The sequence below is a fragment of the Thunnus albacares genome, chromosome 14, assembly GCF_914725855.1.
Source record: "Thunnus albacares chromosome 14, fThuAlb1.1, whole genome shotgun sequence".
NCBI classification, from domain to species: Eukaryota; Metazoa; Chordata; class Actinopteri; order Scombriformes; family Scombridae; genus Thunnus; species Thunnus albacares.
Window position 1 is genome coordinate 9,029,802 of NC_058119.1, and position 26,945 is coordinate 9,056,746.

Here is a 26,945-nt window from a genome sequence, read left to right on the forward strand (position 1 = left end):
TTTTTACAGTGTGATTTTGCTTCTTTTACCTACTGTAAAAGTAAAGGATCTTCCACCACTGTACATCAGAGTGCAACACTGGGTGACACAGCCAATGCAGTGCAGACCAAATTCACACACATCTTCAGAGAATACCTGCTGGTTCATCGAACAGAATAAAAATGTAAAGAAATTGAATCTATCACACACTGAAAAACAGAAACAAGTGTTAACTCAAATGGTCTCAGATTTATTATTGATATATTTATAAAGCATATTGCACAGGAAGTCCTGACCAACCTTGACAGATAGAGTCCCCTCTAAAAATGTAAAAAAAAAAAAAAAAAAAAAAATTAAAAAAAAACAATAACAATAAGCATAGGGGGTCAACACAGTTGTAAAATGAATGCAGATACACTCAATACTTTGTTCTGTTTTTTTCTAAGCATTCTTTGTTTATGAGTTATTCAACCATATACCGTTAGCCCTAAAGATGGAATACACTCCTCATGTACTTCTACTTGGCAAATAATTACTGTTCACACTGAGTAACTTCATGAGTGCGAGATATATTCCAGTGATGTAAAACTGTGTTATTTTTCTTGACAGAAGCAGTTTCTTCTCGGATGACAATTGCTGTTTTGGTAACACAAAGATGCAGCCCATCTGTGTAGCTCAGCCAACTATTTGCAAAGGAGAGAAGAAACTGATTTTTTGGGGTTTTAGATAACAGCCTTTAAAAATGTAATGCCAAAATAATAGGCAAAATCACAAACTCTTGTCATTAGCATTGCCTTACTGGAGGTAAGTGAGTGACCATCACTGAGTAAATGTTGTCGTGCAGGCATTTTATTTTTTGACCACGGCGTCAACATTGTCATTTACTAAATATTTACCTCATGTCATATTCCTGAAGAGTTTTTGACTGAAACTATCATCACCCATAATCTTCACACGCAACAAGGACCAAAATCCAGAAAATAAAAATGACTTCCACACCACACATTAGAAAAAAGAAATAAATATATATAATATCATCAGTTTTGCCGTTGGCCATTTGGTGTCATGTTAACAGTTTGATTTGTTTACGGGAAGTTTTTTTTTTTGTGTGAACACGCGACAGGCTTCCCTGTGATTTCACTGCATTAGCTGCTGTATAGTCCAAGTAACTGGGGTACTGAGGAATATCAAGTGTGTGATATGTCCATATGCAGTGCAGAGGGCATAAGACTCACTGAGTCACATTGGCACTGCAGGTCTGTAAATAAAAACATCAATATTCAGACTTAGTTTGGCCGAGCAAGCGTCTCAAACTCTGGAGTCTACTTAAACAAAAAGCAGCATCAACATGTCTCCTATCTATAAGGCCTGACATGCCACAATTGGCTTTAGTGCAGTAATCTGGTGACTTCAACCTGCATTTAAGATTGTTTTGCACTGCTTTACATGAAATACACAAATCTGTAAACATTTAAGATGCAGGTCAGTGGTGTTCAGTCCTGATACTTGGGATTCTGCTGGGTACAATTCAAACCAGCTAATCAGGGACTGACTGATACAGAGGAAATGTAACTACCTGGCAAGACAAAAAACAACAGCACACTTGACCCCAAAGACCAGGACTGAAAAGCATTGATGCAATTCACAAGTGTGTGGTAACACAGTTCCTTTTCACATCTTAGTTTTGCAAAGTTTAGAGCTTTGTACTGTTGAGAACCAGATATCACTAAAATCCATGGTGAAAATGTTGAATAAAGGCATTAATATCAACTCTACTGCCTGTATAGTCAGTCTCACCCACTCACTAATTTCAATTTCATGTTGTTATTATTTATAAAATTGAAAGGATAATATTCTGTATATTTTCTCATCGCCACAAATACCATAAAATTACCAAAACCAATGATGAGTTGATCCTACTAACAAGTATTGCCTGTGTAGTCAAAGTCCAAAAACAATTAAAAACACATCAGTGAGCTGTTACACTGGGTGACATGTTCAAAAACTGCAGTTTATTTTGAGTTGATCCCATATATTGTCCTGCTGCCGTAAATTTTCACTTGAGCACCAAATCTACGACTGAAAACAGTCCCCAACAAATGCACTTAGTTACTTCTGTTTGATTAGCATTTGTTAAAAACTACAGTGCACCAGTTGTTAAAGAAATATTTAGCCATTTGAAAAAATTAAACTAAATATTAGTGACCCGTCTTTTAAGTTTTACATCTTCGGCAGGAACAAATAGGCTTGGGACTGACAGCCACGGGCAGACTAAAGAAGTTGGAAAGTATTGTTAGATGGAGTAACACACTGTTGGTTTTGGCATTTTCATGGGATTTGTTGAGAATGTCAAAAATATGAGTATATTGCCAACATTATCCTTTAACTGATCTTGATAGAGATAAAAGGTAAGACACCATTCTTGTGTTCTCAAAGTTTTGTTCTAAAATGTGTCAATAGTATTAATAAAAGAAAACCCCCAGAAACTGTATAAACATCCCCAATTTGAACTAAGTTATTTTTGAGCTGTGGTGAATGTATGTAATCTAACAACAGCCCTTATACATTTATATCATCTGCTCAGGTTCAGCTTTGCTTGTAGTAGTACATAAACACATGTGCACGCTTTCTTGTTTTTTTTTTCACCGCACTGTGAACAGGCAGGTCACAAGGAGAGGCTGAGCGCTGTTTGACTCAGTAGGATTGTCTAGAAGAGGAACAACTACATTATGCATATTAGTGACGATCTCCCCCACAACAACAAGCCGACTGAAGCAGGTGGGCTGGGATTATGTGTAGACGGGACCACGTGCTTGCACACATACACAGTATATATTTGCATCATGATTCCCTTCCACATTTGGCACTGAAAAAAACAAACTACAGGGGGTAGGTGGGGGGGGGGGGAGGCAGGATGTGGCAGGTGAGTTCCACTCTTCCAGTGACAATACAACATTTCTTGGAAGAATACAACAAACAGCCAGAAACACAAACTTCCCTGTGAAAAGGCTTTTTTTTTCTGGGGTAAAGGAGACGACTAATGTATGGGAGGTCTTACCAAAGACTCTATGATACATGCTATTGAGGGAGGTAGATGGACTTGATTATATTACAAGGCAGACAGCTTGCATCAACAGCCTTGCAAAATCACCTTTGAGTCACTGAAGAGCAGTCAGGTGTTAGCCAGGTGGTGATGAAGAAGTAGGGAAAAAGCTAAGCAGTCAAACAGAACTTTTCACAAGCGTTACACCCCAATTAATTCGGTACCCAATATTCAGTCTCCTCGCACTCCATGCCAAGAAAATAAATTATCCTAGTAGCCTCCATATACTGCGTACATAACTTCATTCGTCGCAAATGGACATGGTAGTTTAACATGGTTTTAAGACCAAGTTAGAACTGCAAGATATACATACTCCATCTCAGTCTCTTTCTGTCTAGAACAGAAGGTTCACATCTCTCTCTTAGGGGAGATCTGTTGAATGTGACATCAGGATGACATCCCCAAACAAAGAGGTTTAACTCTCAAGACCTTTGGCTGAAGTTCTTGTCTCTTCCTGTGCTTACGATTAGAAGTCTATGATTATCATAGGCTGATTGGATTTCTAGAGAGGCTAGAAAGAAGAGAAAAAAAAAAGGAGAGCAGGTGTAACAATTTCTTTCTCAAGGGTTAAAATATCCTTAGACACGAGAAAGCCTATGGAGTCCAAGGAGGTCATATGCAGGATATTTTGGTCAGTACTGAGAGTTTTCACTTGAAGAATGTGGGGAATAAATCCAAACTCTACAAAAACAATCCCTCAGAGCTCAGTAAATTAGAAAGATAAAAGCCTGGCGTCCCGAAACAGAGCGAAGAGTTCTGGTTCTGCTTCACATTCAGTGGCGTCAGCCGTGGGAGGAGAAGATGGGCCTGCTGATGTTGCTGTTGGTGGTCATGGCTGCCAGTTCCCACCTGGAGTGAACAACAAGAATCTTAGTTATAAGAAGAATAACAGCTCAAGTATCATCCAAACTAATTCTTATTTCATTGTGATCACAAATGTTGTCAAACTGCTGTTAAATATGACACAGTGGGCATAAACGCCAGTTAGATTGTTTAAAATGTACCGCTGGCTTTAAGATTTCAGGCAAAGCTTCACAATCTTAATGTTTTTATTAACTTCAGAAAAACACAGCAGACTTCTGAGGTTTCAAGTAAACAAGATGCTAAAAGTCAACTGCATCAACACTGCATCAAGCAATTCTGTGACATTTGCTCTCAGTGAAGCGCTATGATATGGACAAGGATGAGGGAAGGCCCCGCTGTAACATGAGAACCAGGAGCAGGGACTGACAACAGGGTCTAGTGCTGACCTGATGACAGGTCAGAGGTTGAGCTCCAGATTGTTATCACTGGCTCTGGTTTCACACTCACTCACTCTCAATTGCTTTGTTCGTTTTTTTGTGTTGTTGTGCGCGTGTGTGTTTAAGAGGAGAGATTGGCATTGGAGCTGGAGATGCCAGTGAGGGGCAAAGGGAGTTAACCAGACTCTTGTGACCCCACTGAAAACCCTTTAAGGGTTAGAAACACAACCGCAAACACTAAAGTGGGGAGTGTGCAAGGTGGTAGTGATGGTGCAAGAGAAATGAGATGCTAAAAGGAGTAATTAGTATCAAGTTGCACAGGGTCCTCATGTTTAAAAAAAAAGTCACTTTGGTGTGATCCCTCAATTTCAGACACACTTGTCCACAGAGATACTTCAGCTTGACAAAGTTTATTCATGGAGTTATTTGGGAAATTGTTATGCATTTGAAATGGATGGATTGTGCTCCACTATTCCCTATAATGCAAAAATAATATATCATACTGGGTACAATACTTTTGAATTGACAGATTTTAATTAATATTAATCTGCCAGTTTAAAAATACAAATTTGCACATTTCACTTTAATATGCAAGCAGAGTACAGGAGGTTGATAGTATTTAGTGACAAATTGCTAAAAAAAAAAACACTATTGGACGTGTATTTTGCATTTACATGTTTTTAAAATCTGGTTTTAACACAGTTATTACCACGTCTCTAGCCTATGATTACAATGTCACAACACATCATCGTGTTCTCAAACTTTTCAGTTTCTCTTACAAATTATTTATCAAAATAATTGTCAAAGCTGTCAAGGAGAGAGGACAATTATGTATTTAGGGCTGGGAGATATGGACAAAATCAAATATCAATATTTTTGATCATCAAATACCTCAATATCGATATTGCGACGATATTTTAATGATGACTTTTGGTGCTTTCATAAAATAGCTACACAATGAGATTTTTGATAACTAATCATCAGTAACGTGGATATAATGACTAAGTGGGTAAAGACAAATAATAGAGCAGCTAGAACAGTCTGTTAGGTTCAGATAAATGACATCACTTTACTGTAACGCAGCCTTTAAAACCAGGAAAAAACACTCATGCCATATCATGATATTACTATATCCTAAATCTAAGACCATATCTAGTCTCCTATCATGATATCAATATAATATCAATATATTGCATAGCCCTATATGTATTTATTCAATCCATCACATTATTTCCTTACAGCTTTACAGTGTCTTCAAAAATACTTTGAGGTGCTACATGTTAATTTTCTGTCGGCTGTTTGTGCAACTGATCAACTAGATATTTGCATTTCTTCTAAATCATTTCATGTATTTCAGTGGATTCATAGAAATCTAGATGTTTTGTGGCTGTGTGTGTGTATGTATGTGTGTATTCTACTTGGAGTAAAAAAAAAAAGTATGCTGTAGTCATATCTATGATCTCCACGTCTGTCATGATCTTAGAATACGATAGTGTGCATATGTGTGCATGTGCACATCTATATCTAGTCCAGCAATTTTATTTATAATTGAACAACAATGATTCGGTCATACAGGGATGTGAGAGACTGCAAAGCTATTAGTTCACTATGTGTAACCCAGTTTATGGGAGAGAGTTTTGTAGTTTTTTTGTACAGAGGAATAAAAGACATTTAACGCAAAGAACAAGAAGACTTCCATTCATTCTAGTACATGTTGAATTCAAAATTGTCTTAAGAGGTTGATTATTTTTCACATCCAGATCTGTCAGTTCATCATTTAGTCTAACATGTCTTGTCATACTCACTGATCCTCACTTGCCAGGTGTTAGGTGGGCAATTATTTTGTAACAACATAAGAATAGCAAATACGTTTTGCTTTAAAGGATTTGAAGTTTTGGCAGCGTATGAAACATTTTATCTAACAACATGATACATCGAAAGGTAGCTAACCTCCATTTGTGTATGTGGCTTTATAACGGATCTTTTGTGTTACATAGCACATTGGGAGAATGTTATGGCTATCTTCATCTTTCAGAGATATGATTTCTTCTTTTCTGCTGCATGTCATTCAGACTGTCTCTATAGTTGTTCCCCTATAACACTTCCATGCAACAAATAAGCTTTATATTGGCTGAAAATCCTCTTTTCTTCTGCAACTTCTGTGGAAACTGTTCATGGGTACACAGACAATGAACAGACTGAAAGCAGCACACTGACTGTACGGATGTTTCACTGTGATTACAAAGATGATATAATTACATACAAATTGAAGATGTAGGGGCTTTAAATAAAGTCGGACCAAAGCCTTCGTAAAACTTATACTGTTTAAATGAAGGATAATGAGTTATAATTTTTCCTCTTTGAAAAACAGCGTCATTATTGAGGGAGAAAGATTGGTGGCAACAATGACAAGCATAATACAAACAGCATGAACAATATGTCAGTTCTATGTTTGAAAAGAGGATGCCTTTCTGACCTGATATCATGTGGGAGTCCTGACTGCTCCAGACTGTACTGAATAACAGCTATTTTGCATAACGTCTTCAAATTAGGGCCTGAAAAGAGAAGAAAGGGTAATGAGTCATAGATGGATCATGGGAACTAATCACACTCAGAATATCAATTTCAGCTGTGGGAATTCAAAATGTAGCCAGGCATGTCAGATCCAAGAATCTGTAGAGAAAAGGGGAAAGAGTCGCTCTTCACAGTGTTAAAATCACTGTTTATACCAGAGAGAGCAGAGAAATAGCAGAGAAAAACAGCTGAATCAAACAACAGCGCTCACATATGAGTACACGCACACTTGCAGTGACAGAACACGGTGATGATAGCGTTAAATCATCTTAACACACAAATCGTCTTATCGTACAAACCTGCTTTCTAAGACTAATTACAAACTTCGTCGCTATTACAGTACAATTGCCATCATGGCTGTTCCACCATATGTTCGGTGATAAACAGTGCAAAGGCACACACGACTGGCACGTGGAGGCGTATGCCACAGGGGATGCCGCTGGGTACTGCCAGTCCCATACGGTGTCTGTGTCCCTGTGTAAGCTCACCTACACAAACCCTAACTGTGACCTGACAGCACTGCGAGGCTACCCCAGTGCAGGCAGGATATGGCTATATTTGGTAGTCCGGGAGACGGAAGTGCCCCATGTGATAACACAAAGCAGGGCCAAGGCCAGGCACATTAGGCCAGGTGAGGAATGAGGCTGTGGTGTAAGGAGGGTACTGGTACTATAAAATGTATTGAGGAGAACATCTATGTTTTATTTAACCAGGCACAGAGGCTTAAAATATTTACAATGGCACCCTAGGGTGGTAGAGGCAAAGGTGGATAAAGCAGCTAGAGCTTCATGCACCCATTAAAAAATCAGACACTTTCTTAAACTAACTTAAGAGACATAGATAATGACAGGGATACTTACTGAAATCTAAGATATACAGGTCTGAATGATCCATGAGGTTAAATTCATCACCCATTCCTTGCTCTGGACAGGGGCTGTAAAGAGAACAAAAACAAGTGTTTCTAGTGTCAGAGTTAAACACAAATATATTAAAATTGACACGTTTGTGTTTGTCAAGGATTCACAACTATTCAGGAGGACAACAGTATTTCCTTAAACTTCCTTGCTTCATGAGCATGACCAACACAACCTGCCATTGGCTTTTTAACTGTTTTATTGGAGAAATTTATTGCTGCTCTTTAGATATTATTCATAGAATACTCAGCAATTAGTTACCAACAGGATTCCAAATATTTATCTTGTCATCCATCCTCTTACCATCTTTCTTTTATCACTAAGGTTCATAATCAGGGAGCCACAGATTATTCTTAAAAGGAGAAGTGCTGCTCACACAACGCTCTACTCTCCTTATCATGGGCTGGCATGATTTAAGCCCACAGGAAGTAGAGCACTGCAGTGAGACAGCAGGCTGGCCGGTGCAGATAGTCTCCCAGACCTGTGCAGCCGTTCATATCACTGCACATCTGTTTCCTGCCGCAGCTTAACACACATACACACACACACACACACACACACACACACCTGTGACACACCTGGGGCACCACGGCTTTAAAAAATATAGCCTAGTTCTATCCCTATTTTCTTCAGTCAGTATCTCTGTATTCATTTCTACCTCTGCTCTTCCTTCATTTAACATGACGACTAGGGGAGCATGTAAGGAAACTGTATAAAAACAGAACTAAAAGTAATAAGCTACAGCCCCTGGGAGCTGAAATAATATAAAAAACTGTGATTCATAGTTATAGTATACGCTTCCCAGAGGACACTCAGCCAAACAGGTGCATTCACCAAACAGGTTAGTTTCTGTGAGTGCTTATTATGGAGAATAGCAGAGGGATTTAGCAGCCAGGTCTGGTCTTTAATAGCTCAGCAAGATGCTTCCTGCTACGCACAGACTGGCCTTTGACTGGCATCTGTCCAACCAAAGACACCATCAAACACCGCTCCTGTACTGTTGAAGCAATCTCGCAGAAACCACTTGTTCTGAATTGCCTCCTGGAATAAAATGTATTAGATTTCCCCTTTACCTCCAATCATTTCTATTTGCCATTCTTGCCTCAAACCATTTGCAGCCTCATCCTCACCCTGAGCACTCTCTCCCGAACATACCTTCACTGTCTCCCCACCCATCAATCTCTATTCCTCTTTCTCGCTGTCCCCTCCATCGTGTCTCCCTTTTGCTGCGTGTTCAGGATGTTGTAAGGGTTTTACGTTGCTAATCTTCCCTAAACAAACATGGTTGTGGCTTAAAGCAGCCAGGAGAGGTGCAGAGCACGAGCACAGTCGTCCCAGGGGGCCAGCTGGGGAAGTCATTACGCCCCCTGCCCCCCAGGAGGTGATCCTCCCAGGCTTATAGCAGGAGCCTTCATCAGAATACCCTCAACCACCCAAGTCCCTTATCGTCATCATCATCATCATCATCAGACTGTCTTCTCCTGTCTCCGTACCTGGACCTGCAGTGCATTGATGACTGTGCCATCAACTGTACTGACACAAATGGTTCCTAACTCATTTTAAAATGAATTGAATGCCAACTGGTAGTGATTTTACAATCTACATAAATTAAAAAGATGTGTGAGAGTGCTATTCCAGTAATAAAAGTTCATTAAAACAATAATGTACATTTGTCTAGAGAATATATATTAGGACTTAAGGGTCATGACAAGCCATAAAACCAGACAGCTGTTGGATGTTGGAGAGCCTGTAGCTTTTGTAATGTGTGTCACAAGTGGATCTAGTCTGTTTTTCGCCAACTGCCATTCACCCAGTTAGCTTGTTGAATTATGACCATATTAACCATATGACCATTGTTAACTTGTATGAATTTGGTGTTAGATCTTATATGAATACTAGATTATTTACCCATGCTAATATTTGTATAAAAACTGCTGTGCCACAATCATGAAAAAGAAAAAATTCAAATGCTTATTGGTTGCATTAGATACTGTATGTGTGGGAATGACAATAACATCAGCAATCTGTCTCCATTACTGAAAAGTAGCATCACTATCTAAAGAGCATACTGCAGTACTGTAACTGTCAACTACTGTGCAAGCTCACTCAGAGAGAGGGTAAAGGCCTTGGATGCTGATGCGTGAAAGGGTAAAGATAAGAGGATGCTTTAACAGGACCAACAAGAGAAATGATGATTCTCCTGGGATGAGGGTTTCTCGCATGCTCATGGATAATGTTAGCCTGGGTGTGAAATTCAGCAGAACATTAGGGAATGGTGATGCTTAATTGGTCACCGCAAAAAGGAAGAGGCATAAAAGGATCATACAAGCAGGGGAAGGAACAAGGGGGTGGTAAGAGGTGTCTGATAGACTGGCAGTAGTTGGAAGTGGGAAAGTCACAGTGTGTGACTTTATGTGGGATCCTGGTGTTTGATGGGCCACTTTGTTACTTGATCAGCAATGTATCAGTATGTGTGAAAGTGCTCCTCCCCCTACGGCAGCAGTGGTTCCCAGTCTGAATGAGGCCTGAGTGATGCCGCTCCCCCACTAAGAAAACACTGGTTGCTATTTCAAACAACACTCAATGAGGGTGTCTAATCACCTAATTGCCAGCCCTCTCTAGCAATGCACTGACTCTCCACCTCATTATCTTTCAAACCTCCACAACAGTAGAAGAAAGAACTGAACTACTGTCCTAAAACTAATGAGGGAACACCACAGAGCCTGGGAATACTCCAAAGTGTCTGAAGTGTCCAGGAATTTAATTGCCTACAAATTCTGCAAATTACTTTTAAAAATGGCAACAATGCAAATGAGGTGACAAGAAAAAGATTGAGAGTTGAAGGAAACTCCATCAGTGACACCTCTGCTTTCTAAACACAAACACTGCTGTTAACAATATAGCTGGAATCCTTGTAGACATGTTTTCTGTGGCTTCATTGGCCATATCCTCATTCTTGAAGTGATATGATCTGTATCCTTTTTCCTTTCTCCACTTCCTATTGAACTTTGGTCCTTCAGAACCATCTAGCTCACAGGAACTCATCACGCACAACAACTTCCTGCAGAGCACCTTATCAGGATGACCAGACATGCATCAAACAATTTCTGTAGCACTTCAGAATTGAAATACACTAAAAATACAAGGAACAGGTAGAGATATTTTAACAAACAAAAAGAAACAGACAGCAATTTGTGGATTACTTCTAGATTAATAGGCAACACATTACGCACAGCACAATGTGATGGAAAAGAGAATATGAGACACAATCAGGGACTTTATCTTAAAATTAACTGCTTAAAGAACAAACTATGTTTGTGGTAAAGCTGTTCTAGTGGTCTTGACTATGGCAGGTTGAAAACATATCTCCCACACATATCTCCAAAGGATTATAAGATTCCTTTTGCTTCCCAGAGCTTAACTGCATACATGACAACATGCAGTAACGCATTTAATAAATAATTTACTGCAAATTGTCTTAATTATTCGGTAATAACATGAATTCTAGAGCTGCTGCGGTATTGATCTTTTCCTTACTGCACAAATTAGCAAAGCCATTCAAACCATTGCGGAAACCCTCATAAAAAAAGCTCCTTATCATCTGTCACAGTGGTATTTGGCAGTTTGACATATTCTGTTTCTGCAGTAGAGATGTTGGAAGACGCTTTGGACTCGTTTTCGCTCGTCATGAATTTATTTCCTCCACAGCAGAAAAACACATTACACCAGCCTTCAGAAACTCCTGCAAGTTAAACTGGACTAACAAAACACTTTTAGGGCTGACAGACTAACACACTCATTATAAACACACTTTAAGACACTCACTTAAGGCTTAAGGCTACAAACAACCCATAATGCAACACTCCGTGTAGGAGTCGGTTTTACATCGGTAATTTATCCATTCAAAAAGAATATCTGATGTTGTGAACATGTCATTGTCTAGACCCCAAACATAAGACAATTCCACTTTTTACAGACATATTTCTAGGAAAAAAATCTGTCTTATACTCGGACCAATACAGTAAACTTTTCAAATGCATTTATTCCTGTCGTCTTTTCTGTATAGCTCTCTATAGTTTAAATGTCTATCTTTATTCCAGTGTTGTCATTAAGTAGCCGACTTTGTAGCAGGAATATTGATCAGAATTTGGCAGGCACGTCATTCTTTATGTCAAGCCTGAGAGAATAACTAATGTCCCATCATTGAGCTGCTCACTCAGTGGTAAAGCAGTGATCAGCTTGACTCTGCGATGGGCGTGACGTGATTGCGTTAGTAATGCAGTTACCACGGCAGCTCTAATTAATTCCATTGCCACTATAAAACTAAAACATTTTCATTAAATGACAAAGCCTACAGATAAAGTATCTGATAGAAGATACTGGACTTAGTGAAAGTTTTGGAACTTAACTTTCTTTGGTTATCACTGATCGATAGATTCTCGTCCAATTCTTCTGCCTTAATCTCTGCTGTCTCACCTAGTCTTACCAAGCTATCTGTGCCCCCTCCTGGGCAGTGGCTGGACGGTGGATTAAGACCTGTAGCTACCCAGACTTAAGCCCCATGCAGAGGGTGAGACACTAACTACAGCTGGCTCCCAGAAAGAGAGACGCCTGGCTTCAGATTAGACAGAGGAGATGCCAGCCGCTAGTGAAGCATGCATCTCAAATTGCGACTCTTGTGGACAAAATGTAGTTGGACTTGGTGATGGTACTGAAGAGGAAAACTGGCTCTTCAAATCACAAGCAAATACAAATTTATCAGGACGAATTTAGTCCCTTTTATCAGGATAGGTTGTTATCAATCTAGGTGCCTATAAAAATAACGAAGACATTAAATTGTGGTTTGGGGCCTTGAACACATCTGGTTAATATACAGGGGAAGGGGGTTGTCAAGTACTCCTCTACAGCTGGCAGATTCATTTAGGAAAAATAAGTTACTTCCTCTATAATCCAACTCTTCAGCTGTAGTTTGTAAGACTAGTGTCAAGGTCAAATACCTAAAAGAAGACTAAAAGAAACTAATGACGAACATACAGTAGCTAAAGAGAATACTTTTAAAACACTTATAGTTTTGGTTCATCCCTGATATCAGAACAGTTTATTAACCAACTACTTTTGCATACCAAGTGAGTATCTCTTCCTGCTCTTTTACTATTGCTACAAGCCTTTCATCTCATGTTAGTTGGATCATTCTCTTTTACTAATAAAAGCCTTGTAATTTCTTGTAGTTAGAAATGTTAATTTCACTGCCAAGCAGTGTTGTTTAATAGCAATTTGTTGATTGTGAACAAATAACCACATACTCTGTTAAATCAATTGCTGGTGTGCTTTACTTGTAATTTTTACCCGTCCTCATAGTCTGACATTGTTCTACAAAGGGGGCGTAAAACCCCCAAGAGGTGTGTTGGTTGTGATGACAGTAGTAAATCAAAAGTTAAGCTACTACTATTTAGACATGTCAATTTACATGGTGGACAGCATCACAAAGTGTCACCTATGAAGGCTGTTTATTTGAGCTGCTGTGTAACACTCACCCCTATGACACCATAATGTATACAGGCTGTTAGTGGGTTAAGGAGGGTTAAGATGCAGATGAAATACTATCATGAGCTTGTCTTTGAAGAGTAAATCACAGTGTTGCTGTGCTGCCCAAAGGTCCTGTACCGCCACGTGCGGGATGCCCCACATCCTGCTGGGGTCACCTTCACTGTTTGACAGGTTTTATCTTGGGCATACTAAACACACACACACACACACACAAACAGACAGACAATTAATAAAGGAAACTTCTGCAGCTTACCCTTTGACACAGAAGGGCAAATGACAACATGTGTGTGGTGTCAAAATCTATAGTGTGTTGTTGATAGGCATGTTTCCTTGGAGCCGAGTTTCACTGCAGCAGATCTTAAGACATTATAACATGTAGGCAGTGTAGTACATAATGTGCATAATGGTTGATATTTTGGTTGAAGAATTAATATAAGTTGCAATACCTGTGTAAAAGTGTTTTAGAATTAGTTCTGCCTCAGTCCCCTGTTGTGTTTAGTCTAACATTTGAACTGTCAGGTTCAACATTGATAACAAGCCACACTTTAGCCAGCTGGACTATCATAACAGCAGCCCTTTCAGCCATTGATAAGGTGCCAAATGGCCCTGTAGGCGATATCGAGGCACCAGGCTTTTGACCTTCCTGATCTACTAAACAAAATCACTGGACCCTGCAGGAGCTCTCTGGTTCAGCAAATTGCTGTTTTGAAATGACCAGTAAAATTCCACACAGATTAAATATCATGGTGAGATTTTGGTGGATTAAACAAGAGGTTTTGGGCTGGGATGTTTTGGCTACCGGTGAGATTACCTGCTATGTGGTCTCCCTCTTGCTCAGAGTCTATAGCAGCCACACACTCTCTCTACCTGAAAGCTCCATGGTGGCAGGACAAAATAAAATCTTTTTTAAATTTTATCTTAAAACTAAAATAGATTAGAGCTTATGCTCAAACAATATATACTCTTATTCTCAACATTTTCCATGTGTACAGCCCAAAACAAGATCCTAATCCAGGGTAAAGAGTCGCTAATAGCCAGACACATAAAAGGGCACCCAATAATTGAAGCATAAATGTCTCTGCAGCTAATGTTAGGAATGGCGTCAGCATGCTTTCCAGCTTTACAAAATGTACCAAGTGACTCTACGTATTGCCAAATGTGTTAAAGCTGGCAGAGCAAAGCAAGCATGTGCGTGTGTATGTGCACCACTCTGACGTCAGCTTGACAAGAGGAGCTGTGAGTCATTAAGTCATGTGAATACATCCAGCCACATGCAAACACACACAAATGGCACACTACACCGGAAAAGAATGAATGGTGGAATGGGACTGGTTGTCCTTCTGGCCTTCTGTACTGAGCAGAGGGCAGTGTGAAATCTCAGCGGTGAGCTACAGTGACTTCTACAATTTGACTGAAATTCTGAACAAGGGTAAGTGAATCATGGGCTTTAAATATCCTAACATTGTTTTTGCTTTTGAAAAGCCACCACAACACCCTGGAAAACACATTTGGGAAAGCAGTCACATTTAGATGTTTGCTGCAGCTGTGACTGACCTGAAAAGAAACAAGGACATGCAGTTTTATTGATGCAAGGCACCCAAAACTAGGCCCAGCTAATATCATCCAACTGCAGAGCCACAGTACCAGAAGTGTCAAAACTGAGATGTGTACAAAAGCTATTAAATTATAGATTAATTAACAAAATCAGGAAAAGGTGCTTTACAGCTTCAAACTAAATTGTATTTCTATTTGAGCTGTTTATATTAGTGTGACACAATGTGTTCCATTTTATTAGTTATTTTAAATTTAACTTATTTTAATGCGGTAAAAGTGTTAAATGTGAAAGCGCAAATGTTAAAAGTGCAGTTCTTATTACTTTGCCTGTAGGCGGTTCCATTAGCAGGTTAACATTGGCCAGTCTAAACTACTGCCGCCACTATTTTCCATCCCTATAGGTGGCGCACAATCGGATGTTTAGAAATGTTCCGACTGAACAAGCTCACCCTTTGGTGGGACACTACCCCTCCTCGCCAATCCGACATCAGAAGGGTGAGGTTGGAGGGGGTTTCTGCAGCTATTCAACCATCCAACAAGCAATTCTGACAGAGTGCACTAACCTCTTTATGGAGAATCTGCAATCGTTCATTTTGTACTTCTACTACCATCAACCTCATCATCATCTGTCTCAGCCCATATGATAACTTTGTTTTTAACGTCACTGGATTACATAAGGGTCACAGACCTTACCTGGGCCTGTCTAAGCACAGTGATGACATCAAAGAGACTCATTCATCGCTTAAGGCCACTTTGGCATTGTTAGACCGAAACTGACAGTCATTGTTCCCTCCTGTTCTCAGTGAAAGGCAATTAACGTCCCCTTTGAAGAGCACTTATATCAGCAGTCGCCATAAAGGTGCTAAAGAGCTAAAAAGGCACAAAATCTCAATTCTACAGATGACTGGGATGTTTTAGACCATTTTTCAAACAGGAAAGTGAGCCTTCAATAACAGAGTAACAGTTGAACACAAAGAGATGTTTTAAATCAGTCATTGTGAGGGTCTTCAACAAGACATGAATAGTTGTAATGATAAAAAACATTCACTAAATGCAATGATGGAATGAATACACATCGTCATGCCCAAGTAGTTTAAGGGCCAGTTCCAGATTTCCCTTCGCAGTTTCCAAGCTGTCTGCTCCCAGCATGCCAATCTGTCATGTCCTTGTTCACACCCTGCCCCTCATAGGATGCCCTGTTCCCTACCTTAAAATACTTCCTGATTTAGCCCAACCTGGACTTGTCGTAAGCAATTACACACAAAATGTGATGAATGCCAACGATGACAACATAAGCTCAGCTGGAGATCCATAATCTATGAGACACTGTCTTCATGTGCAACTCAACCTAAGCAGTGTTCAGCTCCTTGGAAGGTGAGAAAAAAACATGAACAAAGTACTGGGCTTAGCAAAGTACGCTGCTCAAAGCTTGTGTGGGTAGGTGAAGGTCAGTGCAGGTGGAGTTAGTCATGCACGGGTCGTCCTTCGTGGGGCAGTGAGCAGGTTTCAGTAAATGAGTGTAGCAGGGGTGCTGTGGGTATATCAAATTGCACTCCGTGAGAAAGAATGCTCCCTAAAGTCATAAATCAGAGATGGGGCAGAATTTCGCGCCTCTCTGAAGCTCAGCAGGCCTGTTTACACTGACGTAAGTGGCACTCAATGGACTGCCACTAATGCCCAGCCTTGTCATTCACACACACACACACAATGCTCATTTACTCTCAAAGACATGCAAGTGTGTACCACAAAATAGATTTACTCATTCCCAACACAAAAGATATCCTGCACCAAAGCCCAATTAATAGAAACCAATAAACAGCACCAAAATGTAGAAATCCACGTAAACATGAAGGCCGATTCAAACTGAATCTTATTTACATCTACACAAGCCTCTCTTTTTCATTAGTCTGTATTGTCAACGTTTTGTTTTTCAAATGCATTTAGGATCAACACACCTCAGTGTTATATCCTGTCCAAAGTAAACCCATTTGAAAGCAGGGGGATTTTGGACTTAATAGTTTTATTGTGCTTCACTAAAGTAATAAATCATTCCTGAACAAATTCCTGCAGGTAAAATAAATATAATAAACTGGGAATAAATATCAGCAGAGGGGTTCTGTTTTGGATCAATTTGAAAGGACAACCAACCCAGGAAAACAAGATGTGGACCATAAATTTGAACACAATTTCCTTGGCAGACCCACCAAAATAAGGAGCCCCACAAAAAACACAAGCAAGGTGTCCAGCAAATAATTCACGACGACCTGTGCAGGCATTTGTCAATTGCATTGAGACAGATACCAATAACTTTTTAGCCCTGTTAACTGCCCTCATGTTGTTAGGTCACGTAAAAATAAACACACAGCCATGGCTGGTTTTAAAGATAATGTTCACCCTAAATTAGCTGTGTGTAATGAACAAAACACTAGCTCAATCAAAGAGTTTTGATCTGTATTAATGCAAAGTATGGCAAATTAAAACACAAAATGAAACTTGATTGGAAAACATTTAAAACCCAGAGGAGAAAGCAAATAAATAGTGTGATAAGAAATCACTTTGTGTGTGTTTGTGTGTTTTAGTATGTGTGTGCACATGCCTATGGGAGTTCCTGTGTGTAAGAGGCTTAAGTGTGCTCATGTAAACAACAAACGTGCAACGCTGGTCAAGAGAACCTGTGTGGCCAACTTGCTTAGAGCCTGTAAGGATCATGCTCTACTTTGTACAGTAACAGGAAACAACATCTTGGCCCAGACTTAGACCCTTTTTGTTTGCATTACTGATACATAACAGCTCAAGGAAGAAAAGTTAAATAGGCACCAATTTCCTAGAAAAAAAAAATCCTTTTAAACAGGATGTTGGGAGATATTGTGTGGTGTTTGATTTCTTCCTCTGCTCAGCCAGCACCCTCCATCATTCCAGTGAGCCCAATGACACTTCCTTTTCTAACCCCAGCCCTATCTGCTCACAACAGGAAATCATGACTCCTTAAAACCCATCCTGGACTAATCCCAGCGAGAAACCAAACATGCACAACAATCTTCAAAAAATAAGCATTGTCTTAAGCTCATTAAGCTTATTAAAATGCCTCTTCATCAGTACCATGTCAATAACTGACTTTTTTTAAAGTGACTGTTTATAAGTAGCAGATTTTATATGTTTCTTTCAATTGAATTTGCTGATTTGAATATGAAAAATATCCTTACAAATAGATCTGCAAGAATGTAGTGGGAATATCAGATTAATGTTCATTATTTGAAGTATCCCAAAACATTTCTGATACATTGTAACTTTGTTGTACAAATGCTAACTACTGAAAAATAAGTATCTAAATAATACCTATAATACTGCTGCGTAATGAATAAATGATGTGTTATTCCCCATGATGTGGTAGCCAGTGGAGCAGTGGAAAATTAATCCAGCAGCAGCCAGAGGCCTCAAGGACTTAAGGTCCTGTAGACGTAGTGGGGCTGAGAGGACTCTTATCAAGGCCTTCCGATCCCCACTATCAGGTTATCCCAGTGGGGTTTGCCTGATAACACAGCTTTCCTGATAACAGTAGCCCAGGTCCCGGACTACTCTGGACCATGCTAATGCCGTTAGCTACCTCATTACTCCATTGGCTACTGGCCTATCACAAGTCCGTCACCAGCCCAGTGGCACCTTACCAGCTACAAACCCCCGGCAATCACTACTGTCTTACAGCCAACAAGAGAATCATTACAGACTGCTGTCTACAGGAGCCAGATCCTCCATTTGGCATATTGAAAAGAGAGGACAGTTTTCCTCCACAGACTGCTCAGATACACAGATTGATGTCTGTCTTCTGAGTGAGCCCGTGCTTCATACAGATTAGAACTGCAATGCAAATAAAAAACTTGAGTAAATTAATTTAGCTAAGTGTTTATTGAGAAAGAAGTTGGTAACATTTCCTCTCTTTCATCAACCTCTAAATTCAGAAGCACAGTTTTTCTGTATTTTTTGCAAACTAATAGTTCCTTCAATATAGTGCTGGGCAGTATACCGATTCATCTGGTATACCGGTTTTAATTTCCTGTATGATATGAACTTTTCATATACCGCCGTAATGGTGCATAGCTGACATAATTGCTGTAACTCTTCAATAGGCGGTAAAGTATATAATTGCCGGTTTTTGCACGTCAGTTTGTTTACATCTGAGGCTGTGGATAGCTCAGCGTCTGTTCATGCTAGAGAATTAGTAACTTTGTAGATTAAATATAATGGTTCATGTCTCCAAGTTTACAAATTGCAAGGATAAAATGACAAGATACACACTGAGCAGTTTTCATGGACTACCGCTGGATGATAGAGATTTACGTACTTTAATTCCTCACACAGTTACGTGTTGTAATCGCATTTTTCTGATCATGTGGAGCTGAACATTTGGTTCAGACGGCCTCGCTCTTTTGTTCCAGTTGATTTTGTGGAGGTGAAACAGTCTCCAGGACGACAATGTTGATAAACACTGTAAATGCTTGTGTAGTAGTTACACAGCTGGGATTACTCTCATCCATGGACACTTCTAGATTTTCCGATTCTGGCAGCAACAAGTCCGACTGCAGAAAAAGTTTTCCTCTTCACTCTTCAGGAGAGAAGCAGTGATTGCAGGAACACCAGCAGTTTCTCTGCTGTAACTGTTATTGTATGTTGACTTTCCTGTCGGTCCTATTGCCTTTCTGCCTTCTATTCTTGGTTTTTTTCCTTTCATTTTTTTTAATCTCCTCTGTGTGTTTTTTTTTTTTTTTTTTTTTACTTTCCTTATAATCTAACCACAGTGAAAGTCAGCCTCATACATGCAAACAAACCGGCGTGCACGGATGAATATGTGGGTGGTTCGGTTAGCCGGCAAACTGCCCCAGATATACAGTAGGGTCCAGTTTCATTCAGACTCAGAAACAAACTTGTGGAGCGATTCATGTGAACTCTATGTACTCCTGACAGTAGCATAAGACACTATAAACCCATATAAAAAACTGTGAAACTGCCAGAATCTTAAAAAAATACTGTGATACAAATTTTTGGTCATACCGCCCCGCTCTACTTCAATAGTTCAACAGTTATCATGTCAGGTGGCACTTAAGAGCCTACACTATCCTTATTCTTTTACAAGATGGAAAATAAACAAGTATATTAATTAATATACCACAATAAAAATAACACAACAGACTTGGAACTGTTTCTATAAAATGTTAATGTCATACTACTTTTAATTAAAAGGTACTTTAAAAACTACATCTTTTGCACTGAAAACAAACATGTTTGAATGTAACAAATAAATATAATTTCCCATGTGTGAAACACACTGAAATGAGTTTAATTACATAAATTACATACATTACATAATTACATAGCATAAACAGTGCTGTTGTCACATTTCAGTGACAATAGTAGTGATTGTGGAGACAGTTGCGGCACCAGTTAGAGTACCAATTGTTGAAGAAGACGGAGTGTCTGTGTGGGAGTGTGTTGGTTGGTCAGCAAGTTAGACTGGTTACAGCAGGTGTGTGTGTGAGTGATTGTGATGTATGTTAGTTGGTTTTAGACTACTATTTAGAATGCTATAGATTTTTAAAGAGTTAAAAGTTTTGATATTTAAATGTATGCAAAGCAGGTTATCTGGGAACTGAACTCTTAAGATTGTTTAACTGAAAGCCTTGTCAGTGACTACAATCTGTCAGTTGTGATAGCTACTCATTCAGCCTAACAGAGTGACCACATGATCTTAAAATCTTTGTACATCTTTGGAATAAGTTTGTCATTGAAGAAATGGTAGCTTGGCATTTTGCTTGGCTGTAGTGTCTACATCAACCCTCAAGAATTTTCAACTAATCAGTAATGTGTGTAAATTACATAATGGCAAACAAATGTGAAACTCTAGGGTTAGCAGAAGTTGCTACAGACTCCAAAAGTGGAGCTTCAACGTTGATTAAAAGGCTGTGTCACCATAACAAGTGTTTGTAAACGTAATTTATTGCAGTTTACCACACGCTATAGAAATTCTAGTTTTTAGAAAGGCAAGCTGTGGCTATTCTTTGAACGTAGCATTTCTTTGTTGTTCTAATTGTCAGGTGTGTTTGTGCAATACAGTGTTTGTAATGACAGTTTCTGGAGGCCTGCTGCAGTGTTCTTCAAGTATACAACAGGTTTTAATAATGATAAATACTTCCCTACCAGCATCTGGATGCATCATCGAGCTTAGGTTTTAAAAAATTTCCCTGTTCTCAACTGTATTGCCATGCAACAATGACTTTGACAAAAATAAATAAATTGTGATGGATTACCTTACTTAAGAAAGTTTCTGTAAGTTAGTTTTCATATTCTGCTGAAATTCATATTCTACTTATGTCTGCGATGTACGACAAACCCATTCTTCAGTCTAAAAACCTGTGATATGTTTCACTAACTGACCACCATGGTTCATCTTGAAGTCAAAGTGCATCCAAAACTTTGACTTTAAGATATTTAAAATACTTAGACAAGATGTTAACAATGTTGAAGCTGAGAGCTGACAATACATGAGTGACGCCAGCTGCATTCATTCATTTAGCTGTGCTCTCTGTATAAGCAAACAATGACTCTACTCACACACACACACACACACCAATTTTATCATCATCCATTCTCAGCTTAAGCTTTTATCATACACTCCTCTGAGAATCTGATAGAGTGGGAACCAAAAAAAAGAAAAAAAGAAACAACTTAATATTTGAATTTTCAGTAAAAATGTTGACAATTCACCTGGGGGCCCTCTGATCCAAACTATATTTGTTTTCCTCTATGAAATATTAGGCTTGATGGTTAGCATCTACATACTTGATCATACGTGTAGATACCAAGAATGTGCATGTGTATGTACATATGCATATCATCAATATATAGTATTTACATATATTGTATGGGTTTGAGTGCATGCATGTAAGTTTATGCTTGCATGCAAAAATGAGGATGAACATGCATTTACACATGTAAGTTAAAGTTTAAACATGTCTTTAGAAGATATTTTCATACTGTTTTCACTTTGGAGGTAATTGGGTTGAAAACGGAATGAGCTATCTGCAAAATGATGTCAACAACAGTGTGCATAAAATTAGCTGTTTTGCAGCTACATGAATATATTCATGTTTTTTAGTTGGAAAAATATCATATGTTAGAAACCATAAAGAATTAAATAATTAATTCAGATGTAATTCATCATAAATGTATTAATAATAAAATTATACCATTTCAATAATAAGAGAAAACCTGACAGAGAACAAAATGTAGGAATATCCTTAGTTACAATGTACATATAAACCATTTAGATACAAAAAGATGTATGTCAGTTTTGACTTAGTTTCCAGTTTTAACAGTGTAGAGAAAGATGACAACTCAAGCAGTAATATTTTGTGCCTCACCTGGTTCCTCCAAAGAGAATGATTCGATCTCCAACCATGCAACAGCATTGCCGTCTCCGTGGACATGGGCCTTTCCCCTTCGGTTCTACTTTCATCCAGGAAAAGGCTTCTGTGGTGGGTACAAACAAGAAAAGAATAGAGATAACAATACTTAGACATAATATTGGAAAAAAAGAGAAAAAAAATACATCAACATATAACCAGCTGACTTCCTCCGACTGAGAAGACTCAGTAAACCTTGCAATTAGTTCCTTGCTTTAAATAGCTCAAAAGAAAGACCTGTAGCACAATACATTTTGATCTGGATGGCCTTCATCACAGCAGCTCTACCTAAGTCTCAGCCAGTTAAAGTTACATAAACCCGATGCTTCCCACTGTGCCTGGAGTTCATTCAGCTTCCTGCTATATTTAACCACTAACACAAGGCCCAGGGATAAAGGAGTGAAAGGCAGCGATGAAAGCAAGAAAACAAAATCTAACCTTCACTTGAACACAAAATATTTTATTTCAGAAATAGAAACAAATCTTGTCTTCTGTTCTGCTGAGGTGCATTATGAGTGACGACGTTGAAGCTCTCTCAGTTGTTCCATATAAGGATGAACTGTGTGGCCTTACACTCTCAGAGCCAACAGCATCATTGCATCTCTATAGCAACAGGCCATTCATACCTCTTTGATAATTAGGACTATAGCTGAGGTGCTGCCATCTAGTGGACTGCAAAACACAGGTTTAAATGGTTAACAGCAGATGTCAGCTTCAATCAGTACAAGTCTCTTCAGCTGGACACAACAGATCACACCTAATGCGTAAACTTTGACTTCTTCTGTAATACAAAGGTTATCAATGTATAGTGCTCTTAGAAATTTTAAGTCTATATAGGACAACATATTATGACTATGAATATGTCCCCAGTGTGTTGCTTCACTTAAGACAACAACACTTTCGTTTGGCACAAGAAAACAGAGTTTCTTAAAGAAAGGACTTCTACCAACTTAAGATTCAATCTGGCAACATTTGTAAGAGCAGATGTTGACTGCAGAGATTTAATTATTGTCCATTTTTTATCTGTGTGTTTCTGGCAAAAAGACAGCATCTGCATTTCACACTTAGCATAGTAAAAAGAGAGCAGCCAGCCACTATCACGAGACTGACAGTGATGCAATAAGGGAGGAGAGGATTGTCTGCATGACTCTCTACGGAGGAATGGGGAGGAAAGTGGGTCAACACTGCTGCATTTTCCTCTATAGAGGTAAACAGTCACTGTAGGTAGGCACAACACAAAATTACTATGCACAAAGCAAAGAAAAACTTCCAGGAATGACGAGGAGCAGCAGCAGTGCTTTATAGCACACTGTAACACATTTTCTCATTCTGACAAACGCAAATAGTGAATCACCTGGATTGAATTTCCAGAGATCATTGAAGTGCCGGTCCAGACGGGCATTGTATCCTCCAAATATGTACAGCTCTCCATTGTAGGAAACTACACACAAGATGGAAAACAAAAAAAAAATTAAACAATTTTTATAGGTTACCATGAAGATCAATGACATTTGCAGCATAATAAATGGAACCTAGTGAGCCAGTTAAATTGTCTGGGCTTGTTTTAATAATAATAATGATAACAACAATAATAATAATAAACTTTATTTATATAGCACCTTTCATACAAGAAATGCAGCTCAAAGTGCTTTACAATAAAGAAATTACATGCATAAAAATTAGACATAAAATGAACATAAAAACAGGGATAGAATGCCATAATTAATGTGACATAAGATGGAAAATAAAACCCCTTTGATCTTTATTTTTATGTCAGTGTCAGCAATTTGAGATTATTCATTTATTGATTAATACTGTAATAAATGAACCCATGTGCACTTTAAACAGACAATGTGGGCAAAAAATGCAATCTTACAGGAAATAAAGAATGGATAACACAGTTTATACTCCCATTACACACACACACACACACACACACACACACACACACACACACACACACACACACACACACACACACACACACACACACACACACTGCTTGAGATGTAAAGAAAGGTCAGACTGGAAAATGACTGCAGTTTGCACACAAATGCATACAAGGAATGCCATGAGAAACCTTGATAAATTGTCCATATGTTTAGTTTCTACCCCTTATAAATCAATTATTTCAAGTTATTCAAAATAAGAGAACCATATGCCTTATATTATATTATATGCATATAATTTAATAACCAGTGCCAGAGCCTGGCCTACCAGTGCCTGGTAAGAGGACGAGAAATTCCCTGACATGAGACTTCATTCAGAAATGTGATAACTGTGATATTATATTGGTGAATTTTTGTGTAATATATGTCATCTGTGTTTTCAAACAATCTATACTCAGAGTCAAAGCCTTATTGTGACAAAATTCTCGTATTGGGCTACACAAATCTCATCTCTAAATTAATGATGAGTTAAATCCTACCACCATCTGTCACAGACAGAGATCTTGTTTAAAAATACTTGAGATGATGGTCTGAAATTTTTGGATAATGGCCTTCTAAAACACAATATAATCATTTGAATTTGTCAGCATAAGCTGTTCAGCGTGGTTGTGTGTGTGTGTTTGTCTTACAGGCTGAATGGCTCCTGCGTCCCTCCGGCGATGGCTGTGTTGAAGGAGTACTTAGCCAGCAGTTGGTCTCGGTGTCAAACACTTTGATCTTGTTGCAGTAGATCTCGTTGTTGGAGTGGAAGGGGCCGAAGCGGTCTGCTCGGCCCCCAAATACAAACATCTTTGTCCCGATGATGGTTGCTGAGTGGAAGTCCCTCCAGCGTGCCGGAGTGCCCTGTGAAGAGAAGACCAACAGATGATGCTGTGACTGTTACATTGCATTATATTTCATTGCAGCATTCTTGCATCGCTTAATCTACAGCTCCTAATCTAGTTTAATTACATAACCCTCCAATCACTGCAAACTGTGTGTGTTCATCATAATGCTAAGAATGAAGCTTCATCTGCACACTGGCAGACAAGGCTTCTTAACCAGCAACAGGTAAACAGTGCCATCTAGTGGACCCAGTTAACAACTACAAAGGCACACTAAATCTAAACTTTTTTTCAGAGACCACCAGCCTTTCAAAAAAATGTAATGTAAATGACAATGTATAGAATTGAGTAGGAATTCAACCTATCTCTGATTAACAATGGAGCTGATATTTTAAGTGATTACTAGAGAACCATGAATACAAACGAGGTACAATTGTGAGATGTGATCTGAATGAAACTGACTAACAAAGACAAGCCTCCACTCCCTTTGCATTTAGCTGGTCTATAGCCTTTCACATGCCCCTATTTCCAGAATGTGCTGCCATTGTTTTCCTGGAATTTTATGAGAGCAAGCAGGCTCTTTAACTGGCATCATAAATAGAGCAGAGGGGGGGAAATACAATCTTATAAAAACAGACAAGCTGTATAAATTATGCAACTAATATTAAAATTAAAATGATCAGTGTAATGAAAATAATAATAATTGTAAACTTCAAAATAAAATGTGCTGGATCTAGGAAAAAGGGGACTTGAGAGAATACCAGACTTAGTGAAAATTCAAATAAGAGCAATAATAACAAAGTGTATTTAAAACAAAGTCAGCTTTACAGGAAACAGGTTTTGAGTAAACACACAGCACAGCACTTTCATTTTTCCAATAGTCTGAGAACATGCAGAAAAATGTATAATTCAGTCACATGCAGAACTAAATCCGTAAGCACCACGCTGTAATCTCCTTTATGACAAAATGTTATTAGTTAGGAACTAGAACGAGGGACTGGTGGGGGAGGGACAGTCGCATGTTGATTCTAGGGGGCTGGTGTCTATGTCTAAAATACACTTTACAACAATTTATCACATGAGCAGGTTGACTGCACACAAACACCAATGGCATTTCCCAAAAGGGGAGTGTATATAATCCTCTGTGAGGCTTTTTGTACTTGGCTACCTACCAGGGAGCTGCATTACATAGCAGTGCCTCTTTATCCAGCCAATCTGACCACTGGGTACTTATGTGGCAGCACTGCTAACCAATAGTAACCAATGTTTTTTTGATTTCTAGCAGTGTTTTTGGTGTAACTGAACATGGTGCCAGTCCATTCTATCGTTGTGTTTCTTTGAGTGAGTACTTTGTGTTCAAAATATTCTATGGACAAATATTAACAGAACAACTAAAAAAATACATTTGAATTTTTACAAAAATGAACAAGTGGTGGTTTTAACTCACTCTGGCATTAATTAATGACCAAACCATAGTGATGGTGTCCAGCTTGTGGATGTCATTGGAGAAGCAGTCAGCCTAGAAAGCAGCAGAGGAGATTAATTAATCAGGTTTTAATGTTCACCAGAGCAAGACCAAAGTGAAGAGTGATAAGACTCACCAGCTGCTCATATCCTCCAAATATATACATTGCCTTCCCCAGGACACAAGCCGAATGGCCATCCCTTGCTCCTGGAACTGTCCCCGAAATCTTGGGTGTGAACCATCTATGGGTGTCTGTGGAGCAGGAATAGCAAAGATTAACTCTAATGACTCTTGGTCTTACCTTTCATAACACTTGAGTCGTATGCGATGGAAAACCATCA

At 38.9% G+C, this 26,945-nt stretch overlaps 1 protein-coding gene across 3 annotated transcripts in view; it reads right to left on the bottom strand.

Annotated features, from left to right (window-relative positions):
- Positions 1-208: 208 nt before the first annotated feature.
- The window catches only part of klhdc3 (kelch domain containing 3), a 46,474-nt gene continuing 19,737 nt past the window's right edge, over positions 209-26,945 (bottom strand). For 2 of the 3 annotated variants that reach the window (XM_044373086.1, XM_044373085.1), the window contains 8 exons: positions 26,741-26,856; positions 26,587-26,658; positions 24,945-25,158; positions 23,721-23,807; positions 22,325-22,433; positions 7,758-7,831; positions 6,800-6,878; positions 209-3,931 (listed from right to left, as the gene is read on the bottom strand). In XM_044373086.1, the coding sequence (XP_044229021.1) occupies positions 3,865-3,931; positions 6,800-6,878; positions 7,758-7,831; positions 22,325-22,433; positions 23,721-23,807; positions 24,945-25,158; positions 26,587-26,658; positions 26,741-26,856 (818 nt within the window). In that variant the 3' untranslated portion in view covers positions 209-3,864. Of the gene's footprint in view, positions 3,932-6,799; positions 6,879-7,757; positions 7,832-10,935; positions 13,547-22,324; positions 22,434-23,720; positions 23,808-24,944; positions 25,159-26,586; positions 26,659-26,740; positions 26,857-26,945 lie in introns of those variants that run through there. The other variant, XM_044373087.1, reaches the window with a different exon arrangement.